Source organism: Bacillus rossius, chromosome 1 (genome assembly GCF_032445375.1).
Source record: "Bacillus rossius redtenbacheri isolate Brsri chromosome 1, Brsri_v3, whole genome shotgun sequence".
NCBI lineage: Eukaryota > Metazoa > Arthropoda > Insecta > Phasmatodea > Bacillidae > Bacillus > Bacillus rossius.
In genome coordinates this window covers 183,200,390-183,213,816 of record NC_086330.1, presented here as the reverse complement: position 1 = coordinate 183,213,816, position 13,427 = coordinate 183,200,390, and the positions used below count along the sequence as shown (strand labels likewise).

Here is a 13,427-nt window from a genome sequence, read left to right as displayed (position 1 = left end):
ATTAAGAGTAACAGGGAAGAAATGAAGAATGAAATGAAGAATGAAATGAAGAGTAACCGGGAAGAAATGAAGAATTAAATGAAGAGTGACCGGGAAGAAATAAAGAATGAAATGAAGAGTAACAGAGAAGAAATGAAGAGTAGCCAGGAGAAAATGGAAAATAGGCTGGACGAGATGAAGAGTGGCCAAGAAGAAATAAAGAATAAAATTGATAACAGCCAGGAAGAAAAAAGAATAATATTGATAACTGCTTGGAGAAAATAGAGAATAGGTTGGACGAGATGAAGAATAAAATTGATAAATGTCAAGAGGAGATGAAGAATGCTATGAAGACAGAGATAGAGGACATCAAGAAAAACCAAGAAGAGATGCGAAACAAAATAGTTGCTGCACAAGAAGAAATTAAAAAGAAGATCGATGAAACCAGCATCCATTTGGAGGGCAAAATGCAGTGTTTGGAGCAGCATCTTGAAGAACAAGAGCAACATGTAGCAGAACAAGAAGAACTAGTGGCGCAACAGCTGGCCCAACTCGAGCACACCACAGAACAGCTCAAGCGGACCACCGAGCAGCAAGTAGGAGCTGTAACTGAAGAGTGCCATCGGATGATCAAGGAAGCTGCGTCGGCTACGAAGAGGAGGAGTTATTCTGGAGATGTGAAGGTGGAAGGCGCAACCTGTCACCCAAAATTCAAGCCACCCACCTTTGTTGGCCAATCGTCATGGGCTGTCTACAGGCGACAGTTTGAGGCAGCTGCTGAAGTAAATGGGTGGGACGATGAAGAAAAGGCTACGGCACTCGTCTTGGCCCTGCGAGGATCTCCACTAGAGCTGCTGCAGACCATACCAGTTACAGATCAGAAAGAATATGGGGTATTAGTAGAGGCCCTTGAGTTAAGGTATGGCGACCGACACATGGGCGAGGTGTACAGAACAGCCCTGAAGACACGTCAACAGAGATCTTCGGAAACCCTCCAAGAGTTCGAAGCCGACATCGAGCGACTCGTGCACCTCGCCTACCCAGAAGCACCAACAGGGTTCCGCCAGCAGCTAGCCACTAGGGCTTTTATAGACGGGCTCAGAGATGCGGAGATTCAGCAAACTGTTCGTTTGGCCCGACACAAGAAGAGCTGCGAGGCCTTGGTTCATGCTCTGGAAACCGATGCAGCACGCAGTGCCTCTAGAAACACAAGCATCAGGACAAGGAGAGCTTGATTGAAGCCCTACAATGCAGCAAATGCTAGAAACACCACTAATGAAGTAGATATTCTTAGGGCATTGAAGAAGCTGCTGAATGATACTCCAGGTAACCAGATCAAAAGAGCAGGAGGACGGCCGCGGTGCTTCATCTGCAATTAACTAGGACACATCAAGTAGGACTGTCCGACACGCAGGAAGACAACACAACAGGGAAACGAGCAATAGCTGGTATGAGGAGGCGCATGCCAGCTCTACAGGGAACGGTAGCCCCTAGGGTTTTTCCTGTATCCGTATTTCGTAGAGGCCATGACAGTTTGCTGCTCAATGGATGGATCAATGACAGACAGTGTTTACTTACTTTTGACACAGGAGCATCGGCATCTATTTTTCGCACAGATATTGTAAATAGAGAAAACCTGAAGAGAACACCCATTCCATACAGACTCAAAACAGCAACCGGTGACACCTCACCTGTGCATGGACAGTTGGATCTGGAGTTAAGGATTGGAACTTGGACATTATCACAGACCTTTCTTTTTGATAATATCACCGATGAGGTAATATTAGGAGTAGAAATCATGAATCGATACGGATTCATTATTGACATGGAAGGACAGGTACTGCGTATTAAAGATGAAGAGGTGGCTTTGTTTACTCCCGAACAACTAGAAGTTTCTGTAATGCAAGTGGTAGTTAGCGAAACTGTTTCAATTGCAGCAAATCATGAGAAGATAATAGCAGCTAGGATTACGGGAGACCCTAGGGGCAACATTAGCTACCTGATAGAGCCAGATATGAAGTTAGGATTGAAGACACTCCTGGTCGCTCGAAGCATTGCAAGATGCGGCAAAATTGTACCAGTCAGGGTGTCCAACCTCGACTCTCGAACAAAGGTCTTTTAACCAGGGGACCCAATAGCTATCTGCGAACCAGTCTCTTGGGTAGGCCAATGCGAGTCTTCCTCACCTGTTAGACATGATGTGCAAACACTGAACCCTAATCTGGAGCAACTACTAAGGCGATGCCAAAATAATCTGTAACGTGCTGCTGCGCTCAATATGAAATTTCGTCTAAAGAACAAATATAGATTGGCCGTGGAAGCGCCAGGCAGAAACAGTACTAAACACATTACCCATAGGGGCACAGCGCACGCACAACAAAATTTATGATTAACCTCCTTAAAACTTGGTAAGGTTAATGTGGATCGTGATAAAGGATAAGAAAATACTAAGATCTGGTTTGGTTTACATTGGCATTTACTTAATGATTTTGTTGCTCTTATTTCTACTGTACAAACCTTATTCCACTGAAGATAAACTATGGCATTACAGCCGAAACAAAATACCAAGAAAATTGTTGACCTTATTTGCTATATTTAATACATTAAATATTGTTAAACAATAAACCAAATGGGAGGCCCCGGGGCGAGATATTATAATAAGTAACCATGGTTATATTTGACTGAATTTAAGGTCATTTGGTTTCTTAACTTTACAGGCCATTGAATATTGAGCACGCAGGCTCTTCATAAGACAAATTATAACAAAAATTACATTTACTCGTTAAATGAATAAAAGTGTCCTGAAACTGGTTCTTCAGAATTATAAATTATTTTATGGTTTTTTCCACTCAGGGAAAAATATGTTGAAAGCTGGCACTCTTGAGAAATTCTCCGATAGCAGGAGGCGATGAATTTCGGTGAACTAACTCATGAACTGCATGGGAGTTGAATTTGGAGCGGAATCTCTCATCCTAGTTCTTGATCCCCGCCTGCAACCAGTATTCCCATCAAATTACGTTGGTTAACAGGCGGCTGATGTTGGGCGAAGTTAAGCCCACGAGAACCGAAAAAGAAAAGGTGTGTGTGGGGCGACGAAATAACTTACCTAAGCTGCGGGGTGGAGTAGATCAGGTCGGTCCCTGGAGATGGCCAGGTGATGCGCGACGCGGAAGATTGCTGTCGCCATGAAGAATAATAAGTAAAGACAAAAAACTATTTAAAAAAATAAACTATTTCGGGCAGCAAAAAATTAAAATTTGAGTGCTAAGGCACATCTCCTTGTCGATAACCAACTACATGCTTTAGAGAAAGCGGTTCACGACTTTTCATAAGCGCGTTGTCTCGGGCTGCGAAGAGAGATCCGCCCTTACCGCGTGCTGCCTGCCGAATCTTTTTGAAATGGCGTCGGGGCGCCTAATTAAAGTAAGCAACTGCCCCCAGCCAAAGAAGGGGATGGTGGTGATTGCCCGAAGGTGTCCGGAGATGCCCGAAGGGGCGAAGCAGACTGCAACCTGTTCGCTGCGCTCTCACGCGAGTCGTAGGCGAACTAAAATCGCAATCGCACTGCGACTGCTGCCAAGGTCGATTGTGACAAGCTGTCTCTTATGGGAGGGATGAGTATTGCACTCTGGTGGCCAAGACGAGAACCTGTCTGGAGGGTCACAGAAACGTCCTCTAGAGTGCAGTGGGCGCGCTCGCGACCAGCGCTCAGAGCAAGGTTAGGGATTTTTCCCGCCGCTAGACTTCGCTGATGGCTCCGTTTGACAAGTGGGAATGTCCTCGCCTGGGTTCACTGGGGGTCGATGCTCCGGGTTGTACTTCCTGTGAAGCCACCGGTGGGTGATGAGGGAAGGGGGGTTTAAATTTGCTAAGTCGCCTGGGAAAGGCGTCATGTGGACTGTCTCGAGGCGTCGCCGCTGGCTGTAACTTGGTCCAGAGGCGTGCTTGCAAAACCCTTACGTATGCTTGCCTCCGAGAAATGAAAGTTGCTAGCAGTGGGGTTGGGGTAGCGTTCGCTAACGCGAAAGTCGTTCCGTTACATAGGGAAGGCGTGACGCGAACCGCGGCCGGGATGCTGCGATCGCAAATCGTCAGCAAACAGTATCTGTTTGAAGCCTACAAACAAGCGCAGGTGCACTGGGTTGCACAAGATTACGTCGGAGTGGACAGTAATGGAAACAAAGTTTAATAAAATAAAAATTACAAATTTATTATTTGGTTTTCTTCTTTAAAAATTAAAAATTAAATTTAAATTCGTACATTTGTGCCTGAAAGTGGTACTGAATAGGCACAAATCTTACAGATGGGGAAATGGAAGAAGTAGCAGCTTTTCTAGTAAACAACCAGGATGTATTTTCCAAAGGGGATACTGACCTTGGGAGAACAAGCCTAGTCTATCATCGCATCAACACAGGTGATGCAGAGCCGATCCTACAGGCACCACGATGGCTGCCTCTAGAAAAACAGGAAGAGGCTGAGAGTTGATCGCGGGCATGATGGAAGGTGGTGTAATAGAACCATCAGCAAGTCCTTGGGTTTCCCCAGTTGTTTTAGTGACGAAGAAGGATGGCCAACTGAGGTTTTGTGTGGACTACCGGAAACTGAATGACATCACCAAAAAGGACAGCTACCCCCTCCCACGTATCGATGACACAATTGATACACTCTCTGGCACCAGATGGTTCTCTACATTGGACCTGAAGAGTGGTTACTGGCAAGTGGAGCTACATCCAGAGGATAAGGAGAAGACTGCTTTTACGACAGGTAGTGATCTGTTCCAGTTCACTGTGTAACCATTCGGGTTATGTAATGCTCCTGCAACTTTTGAGAGATTAATGGAGCTTGTTCTGCATGGCTTGACTTGGAAAACATACCTAGTATATCTGGACGACATTATTGTAGTAGGTAATAAAGTGAAGGAACATTTGCAAAATCTCCAGGATGTATTCGACAGGCTTCGCGATGCCCAACTTAAGTTAAGTCCTAAGAAGTGCGTCTTGTTCCAGCATAAGGTAACATTCCTTGGGCATATCGTATCGCAGGATGGAGTGCGAACAGATCCTGAGAAGATCCATTCTGTTATGGAGTGGCCTCAACCTAAGAACAAGCACGAAGTAAGAAGTTTCCTGGGACTCTGTACTTACTACAGACGGTTTGTGCCCGGGTTCTCGACAATAGCAAAACCACTGCATCAGCTGACCGAGGACAAGAGACAATTTATCTGGACCTCAGCATGCAAGACTGCATTTCAAGACCTCAAGAAATCCCTGTGTTCTAGCCCCATACTTGCCTACCCCCATCTACATAGAGAGTACATCCTCGACACAGAAGCGAGCGAAGATGGTTTGGGCGCTGTCCTGTCCCAGGTTCAGGGTGGACATGAACGATTAATAGCATACTAGAGCAAAGTTTTGTTTAAGCCTGAATGCAACTATTGTGTCACAAGACGAGAACTCTTGGCTGTAGTAAAGTCTTTGCAACATTTCCACAAATATTTATATGAGAGAAAATTTCTTTTACGCACTGACCATGCCGCACTTAAGTGTCTACTACAGTTCAAGAATCCAGAGGGACAACTTGCTAGATGGATTGAACAGATACAGCAATATGATTGTCGGATAGAACACAGGAAAGGCCGAATTCACAGCAATGCTGATGCCCTCTCCCGAAGGCCATGCAAGGTAGACTGTAACCATTGTTACAGGGCAGAGAAAAATGAGGGGATCGAAGATATTCGGCGAACAACGATAATTAACAGGGAATAAAAATGGGATAGTGCCAGCTTGAAGGCAGCGCAACAGCAAGATCCTGATCTGGCACCTTTTATAAGCTGGTTAGAGAGTGGTGCTGGACGTCCAAAATGGCATGAAATCTCCAGTGACCGAAGGGTGGTGAAAGCTTTCTGGGCACAGTGGGATTACTTGAGAATTGTGGATGGGCTACTAATAAGGGCATGGGAGAGTCCGAATGGAAAAGTATTTACCATGCAACTACTCCTTCCAAAGAGTCTAGTGGCAGAGGTGTTGAAGGAAATACATGATGGTACCTCTGGTGGTCATCTAGGGGTGAACAAAACTCTAGCCAAGACCCGTCAACACTTTTATTTTTTGAGGTGTCGCCAGGATGTGGAGGCTTGGTGTATACAATGCGAAGCATGCTCGGCTAAAAAGGGGCCACAACACCGAAGTCATGGGAAAATGAGGGCATTTAATGTAGGGGCCCCCTTTGAGAGGATATCCATCGACGTCGCTGGACCATTTCCCAAGACTAAAGATAGTAACCGGTATATTCTGGTAGCAATGGATTACTTCAGCAAGTAGCCAGAGGCTTATGTACTTCCTAATCAAGAAGCCTCCACTTTTGCAGATGCAATAGTCAACAACTTAATTTGCAGATTTGGGGTACCAATGGAGCGCCACTCAGACCAAGGCCGCAATTTCGAGTCGACAATATTTCAGGAGGTGTGTGGGTTACTGGGAATAAATAAAACCAGGACAACAGCCCTACATTCTCAGTCCGATGGCATGGTGGAGAGGTTCAATAGAACTCTGGAGGAACACCTTGCCAAAGTTGTGGCCGAGCATCAACAGGATTGGGATCAACAAATCAAGTTGTTCCTAATGGCATATAGATCTTCCATCCATGACTCCACTGGGCAGACCCCTGGGAATATTGTGTTTGGACAGGAGTTGAGGCACCCTGTGATGTCAAGTTTGGTCGTCCGCGCAAGGAGCCGACCAGCACCACTGAATATGTAAATCATCATGAGGAGCGAATGTCACTTGTACACGATGAGGCCCGCAGGAATCATAGATTAGCGACGAATCGAATGAAGACTAGGTATTACCTGAAAGCCAATTCATCCGGATTCCAGAATGTTGATTTAGTGTGGTTGTATAACCCGCAACGAAGAAAGGGAAGGTGCCCTAAACTTCAAGCATCATAGGAAGGCCCCTATGAGGTCTTGAAGCACCTAAATGATGTGGTTTACAGGATCCAGAGAGGAAAGAGGGGACGTACGATAGTGGTACATTTGGACCGCTTGAGGGAATAAGCAGGAAGGGATGCGTTACCTGTTCGGGACGAACAGGTTTAAGGAGGGGGCAATGTTTCGAACGTTAGCCAGACCGCGTCACGCGCAGCTGCACGCCGTAACATGAGATGTGCCATGCGCACCTGGGTCGCCGCTTTATCTCCCTCCAGCCCTCCGCTCCTCCCGCGTGGCACTGTTAGTTTGACATCCGAAACCTGCCAGCTGTTGTGTTGCGCGAGCCGCCGACACGTTTTTTCAAGAGATTTCTGCCGTCGGGATGGCTCGGAGTGACACGACGGGCCCCGGCCGCTCTCGTGAGTTCTGGAATTTCGCCGGGGCCTATATATATGCCCGAGGACGCCGATCGAGAGTCAGTGGAGTTCAAAGCGAAGTCGGGAGTTTTCCCGCGGCAGAGTTTCCGGGCGATAGAGTGGCGAAGTCCCTGGACGAAGGTTCCAGGGAGAAGAGTTCAGTTCCGGGCGATAGTGTCGCGGGCGCGGCGGAGTTCCGAGCGAAGTTCCGAGCAAGGCGTCGAGTGGGATCCCGGCGAAGGTGAAGTGCGACAGCAGCGGCGGAGTGCAGCGACGGAGTTCTGCGACGGAGGACCACGAGGGGTGCTGCGGCGAGAGTTGCGCCAGAGGTGCGGCCCAGCGAGGCGTGTGTATTGTGAGAAACGAGTGACTGGAGGAAGCAACATTTTCTTTAGGTACAATTTATTAATTGGAATTTTTAGATTATTAGCTTGTAATGTAAATAGTGGCAATAAATAAAACTGTGTGTGATAAAAATCTTTAATTGGGCTATCCTTTACGAAACCGCGGTAAATTGTAACAATATTATATGCCTACTAAGGTAATTATTTAACTATTTTTTCTTTCAAATATTATTTTTCTTCCCGTGCACTAATAAAATGGTCGTATAAAATTTGCTTTGAACCAAATGCTTTTTATTAGAAATGATTTAAAATAAATTCGAAGAATTTGATACTAAGGAAGCATTTTTTTTTTTTTTAAATTTCGTCCCCTGTTTTAACTGTAATAAATCCTTTCATAAAAATTGTTTCAGCCAAATTTAGGATAAAGTTTAGGATTCATACAATAAATTATAACCGATTTGATATTATATCAATTTAAAAAATAATATTATTCTTTTTTACTTTCAAAACACGTAATCGCGTAATAGTTAAAAATCTATTTTAACAAAAGTTATAAACAATATTTCAAAATTTAAATAAAATAAAAAATGGAATCGATAGTGTACATGGTAGGGAAGTTTTAATTTTATTATTTTTCCAACCACAGGTTTTTTTAACCCCTTGCAGGTTTTAGAAAAATGATAAGATTTACAAACAATTAAAATGGATTTTATAGTGTGCCTACTAAGGGAGTTATGAATTGTTTGTCATTCAACCCTTTTTTATTCCACCCTTTAAATCATGGTAGGTTGTATAAAATATTACTTGGGACAAAAGTTGTAGGTAATAATTCAAGGTTTTTCAATAAATTAAAATAAATTTATAGGTTGCATATTGAGATAGTTAAGAATTATTTGTCTTTCAACCCCTGTAATATTACGCCCATTGCAGCAATGGTTCGTCTAATCAAAAATTGTCTCAGACGCAATTTTTGGATAAATTATAAGATTTACAAAAACTTTTAACTAATTCGATGGTGTGCCTACGAAAAGATATATTTTTTTTTGTATGTGGTGGTGACAAGACGTTTTGTCTGGAAAGAATTGTTTTGGTTGGTTGGTTTGGAAAAAAAATTATTTTGGGGGGGGGGGGGGGGGGGGTTTCCAACAAGATTAGTTCTTGCCCCAGGTGGAAAAATGTCTACTTACCTCCCAGGTAAGAAGGTGATTTGCCGATTCCATTTCTGTGCGCACCCGTACGATGAGGGGGGAGGGGGCGATCTGCTTGTGCCTGATAACGGAAACAGATTCCAGTTCAGAAACTTAACAACATTTTTGTCATAGGAAACCTACTGTGTTCGTCTGTTGTGCTGTCGTCATTGTGTTGTCCATAATACCTGTTTAGGTTCATAGTTGTGTTTTTTTTGCTATCAGCTGATTAAGGCTTTTTTTCCGTGGGTTTATGTTTTAATTTTCATGTCTTATTTTGCATTTATGAATTTTTCTCATGAAAAACAGTGCAAAAGTGCAATGGCGTATGTCCAAGAAACTGTATTAAATCAGAATTCCCCAGTGCAATAAGAACGGGCATTAAAGAACGGTGATTAAATAACGGGGATTGGGAATGCTAACAAGGCACCGGTGTCATTTGTGCAACGCGAAACGCGCGAAATGAAACATACCCGTATACAGGCGCTCTTAAAACACGCGTGATCGCCTGTAACTCGATATTTCACTGCCTGTTTCTGGAGGCACCTCCCCCCTACAATCCCTCTACATTCCCTAGGATCGCGCGCGTGGCAAGGGCCAGTTCGCAGCGCCCACGAGTGCCTGTTTGCCAAACGAGGTGTCATTACCCTGTGCAGCGGGGAAAAGGCGTCGCTATTTTACGTGGCGCGCACCACTAATGGTTTCTGCTGAAACACTCTTTTATGTCATTTCGTTTGTTCGATGGGGAACTTGATTGGTCACGATGTAGTGAGCCCGCTTGTTGTTCCTTCACACGACATTTCCAATTACCGACTGTGTAAAAATAAGGTGCGAGAGAAATGGTTAATTTGACGGAATTCAATCAATATGTTTGTTTTCGCCAGTTTCCATCGTTCACTGAGGGAACACTTCTTACTGCCAACTATCTTGCAACACAGCCTAGGAAATGTGTTGAGCTTTAATTAAATTAAGTATGATTGTTATTTAACTATATTTTGATACAATATTGCCAACCATTTAATTATTATTTAATATTATCTAAGTATAAATATTAATACAAATATTCCAACATAAAAAATTTTTTACGCTTAGTCGTAGTGTAGCTCACTAGGGTCCCTTTATCCTAGTTTCTCATAGCATATTAATGTGATATAAATTACTTTAATTTTCCAGCATGAATTATACTAGTTAAACGATGTTTATCCCAGCAAAAAGTATGCTTTAAAATTAAAGTGTAAGTGATTTTTATATGTTTAAGGTATTTCTTCAAATACAGTCAACTATATGAGTACTTATTTATACTGTGACCTTACTTGTAATGTGGAATTTTTACCACATTAAAGTATTTAAACATTATTTTTACATGTTGTGGTATCTAAGCGTACCCCAACGAACTGGTTCCATCTGAAAATACAATTTCACCTACAGTGACTGTCACTCGCGCTGAATCCCTGTGTAGCAGGTGTACAACCCAACAGGCACTCCTTGTACCCAGTGCGCGCGCGCCCCACCCAGAGGCGCGTAGTGAAGGGGGTAACCACGTGACTGAGGAGCGGTCACATGACTGATCACATGATCTCCCTCCCTTCCGCCCGCCGTGAGTGAAGTAGGAGTGACCACGAGCTTTGTGCCGCCAACTAGTATTATTGGCACAGTTTTTAATTTGGAATTTTTATTAACTTAAATTATGTCTCCAATATTTCCTCTGCTACAAGAACTTAAACTTGTTCCACCTCCTGTATACTCCCATTTAACCTTTGACAGACTTGTCTCCCCAAGTCTTCCCAGTCCTAGATCTGATTTTGTCTACCATTCAATGACCAAGCAGGGAAATCCTATTTTTACCGTCTTGGCACACAGCCGTCTCCTGAAATTCGTCCCTGATTCATGACGAGAACTGCTAGGGCCTGCGAACTGTCATGACCGGCTAGTTCTTAGACCTCGCCTGATGCGAGCACTCCATGGCATGATAGCGAATCATCTTCGCCAAAGTATAGTCACGCCTATGGGTCCTGTAGACCACATTTCCCACTGACATCGCAGTTTTAAAAACTTCCCACTCTCCAGGTTTCCTGGGAACACCGCCCCGGGTCTTTGACCGGCCACTAACCCCAGCGAGGGTCGGCCTCTCCCCAAGGCCACGACAGTAGTACATGAAGTACATACTTATGCCATCTAGCGGTAGTTTTACGAATCACTTCCCTTGGGAGTTTGAACGCCCGCGGTTCGCCTGCCCTCTGGCGTCTTATGCAGTAACCAGTACTGTAGTTTCTTCCCAGGCCACCAGAGCTCTTGCTCCGTCAGCTCCATAAGCTAAATGCTGCTACCAGCTGACCCGCGCGAGTCGATCTCTACTCAGTTCAGCCACACCTCAGTAGGTCGCACTGACATCGGACAGTACCACCAACTTCGAGATATCGAAGTCTACCTTCCTCTACAAACACCTCGGTAATGTTCGGAACCTTTCGGTTCAAAAGCCTCCCCACCTTTCCTTCGTTAACTACGGTTTTAATTATGAGTCTCGGCCGTCCCTTACTTACTGCACTGCGCGCCGCGATTCAGGACTGTCTGCACAGAACGAAACATAATCGGGACGCCTCGCCTTGTTGTTTCTCTCAAGATGTGATCAGATTATACAAGGGATGTTTCCCAACATAGTAGTGTTTAGGCGATAGTCATTCCACGTAAATCTAGCTAAAGTAGTCATGTAGAAGTCATCGTAGATTTTTTTTTTTTTTGAGAATCATGGATCATCTGCGTCGCGCTCGCCTGGTCAATCATCGGGCAGACCCTGAAAGACATCACCCTGTCTGTTGAATTTTTAGCACAACCCCTCCCCCACCCGTCATCGTAACTAGAAGGCATTTTCTGCCATTTCCACCAACTGTCTGTGATTCAGTCCTAAACATATGTGTTTGGCTCTGTTCACAGACAGGGTTCAAGTGCCAGAGTACAAGTGCCAGGCACCGAACACCGGACCCGGGTACTTTGCCAAGGACCAGATACGTCTACACGGGGCGAATGGCCCAGGGCCTCTGACGTCTCGTCACAGGTCCCACTTCATCCAACAATCCCCGAAACGCCAGCATTGCAATTTTTTCTTAAAACCTTTTTTGGACTGGCATCCAGCCACGACATTTCTTTGAGCTGAAATCAAGAACCTCACTAAGATAATTCAACAAGTTATTTGTCACAATCTTTAAGTAAAAATGGTTAAGCTACTTATGTTAATTACCTAATAAGGGCCGGCGCATTCTTTTACCCATTATTTTATTAATGTAATATCAATTCCATGTTGTATATCCTTACTGTTAATTAAATCAAATGATGTTCCTCTATACTATGACAAATAACCAAAAGTAAAACAAAAACAGAGAAACTAATGCCTGGACGAAATCATTGTTTTACCTTCTGGAACTAAAAGGTCCACTCGTTCTGCTCAGTCATCAGGTCAAGTGACGAGGCCGAACAGGTTCTGGATGGTTGGAGAACATAGGGGAAGGTGACTCGAGGTTTATATAAGCCCCGATCGCGGTGCTTAAGGTGCAAACTACCGGCAAACCACCAGCCGACCAGCGGAAGCACTGCACTGCTGCAAGAAGACCTGCCCCGCCCTGCCTGGACCACCTAGACGACCGTCACTCGGCCCGAACGAACATCGAACTCTGGCATGGGACTTAGCCTCAGCGAAGGTCAGCTGGACTTAGCCATTTTATGCCATCAATCGGAGGTAACCCAATTCTCAAGGATCAATGCCTGAGCGTAACCAGATTGTCAGCGACTAAGTGCCAAGGTATTCAAAAACGAGTAGAGTTTCGCTTGTGTGGCAACCAAGAGACTCGTAGGAAAATTTTTTAGGAAGGGCACTTTGTATTCGCGTGACCGAGACAGAGTCGGACAATAATAGAGGAAAACGATGCGGGCAAGTGCATGTAGATGACTGTGTGGACAGACAAGGCAGGAAAACCAAGGGCAGTGCGGGACCGCTACCGATTTATACCAGAGTACACCAGTATTGATAGGCACATCATATAGGAATGCACTTTGAAAGTAACATGGCACTCGAGTCATTGTACCAGGTGCAAACAGCATGACAGCCCAGCTCAGGGGATTCGTGGCCTGTCTTTCGCAACTCTCTTCTCAGTCGTAAAGGGAACTCCTGGTTTCGGAACAACAGCGCAACCACGAAGTCCATCCACGGCGTCGTAAGGTAATTAGAGTGCTGGATGGCCGGTAAGCAACCTACAGTGGCGACTCGGCGACCCACGCCCGGGACAAGACGACTCAACGAGTGTTGAGGTGAGTGTCCGGCCGTATTGGACCCGATAAAACGAGGGGTCTATTACAAATAAATATTGTTACGATTTACCGCGGGTTCGTAAAGGATAGCCCAATTGAAGATTTTATTACACTACACAGTTTTATTTATTGCCACTACTTATGTCACAAAAATCTTCTAAAATGGCAAATAATTAATTACACTTAAAGAAATGTCAATTACCCAGTCACTCGTTCCACACACCTCGCTGGTCTGCACCTCTGGCGCCACTCTCGCCGCAGCACCCCACGTGGG

General features: G+C 44.8%; 1 protein-coding gene across 1 annotated transcript; it reads left to right on the top strand.

The window, feature by feature from the left end:
* Nucleotides 1-446: 446 nt before the first annotated feature.
* Nucleotides 447-11,893, top strand: LOC134540748 (uncharacterized). Its single transcript, XM_063383686.1, has 3 exons — nt 447-662; nt 5,022-5,345; nt 11,786-11,893. The coding sequence occupies exons 1-3, from the start codon at nt 447-449 to the stop codon at nt 11,891-11,893; spliced, it is 648 nt and encodes a 215-aa protein (XP_063239756.1).
* The last annotated feature ends 1,534 nt before the right edge of the window (nt 11,894-13,427 follow it).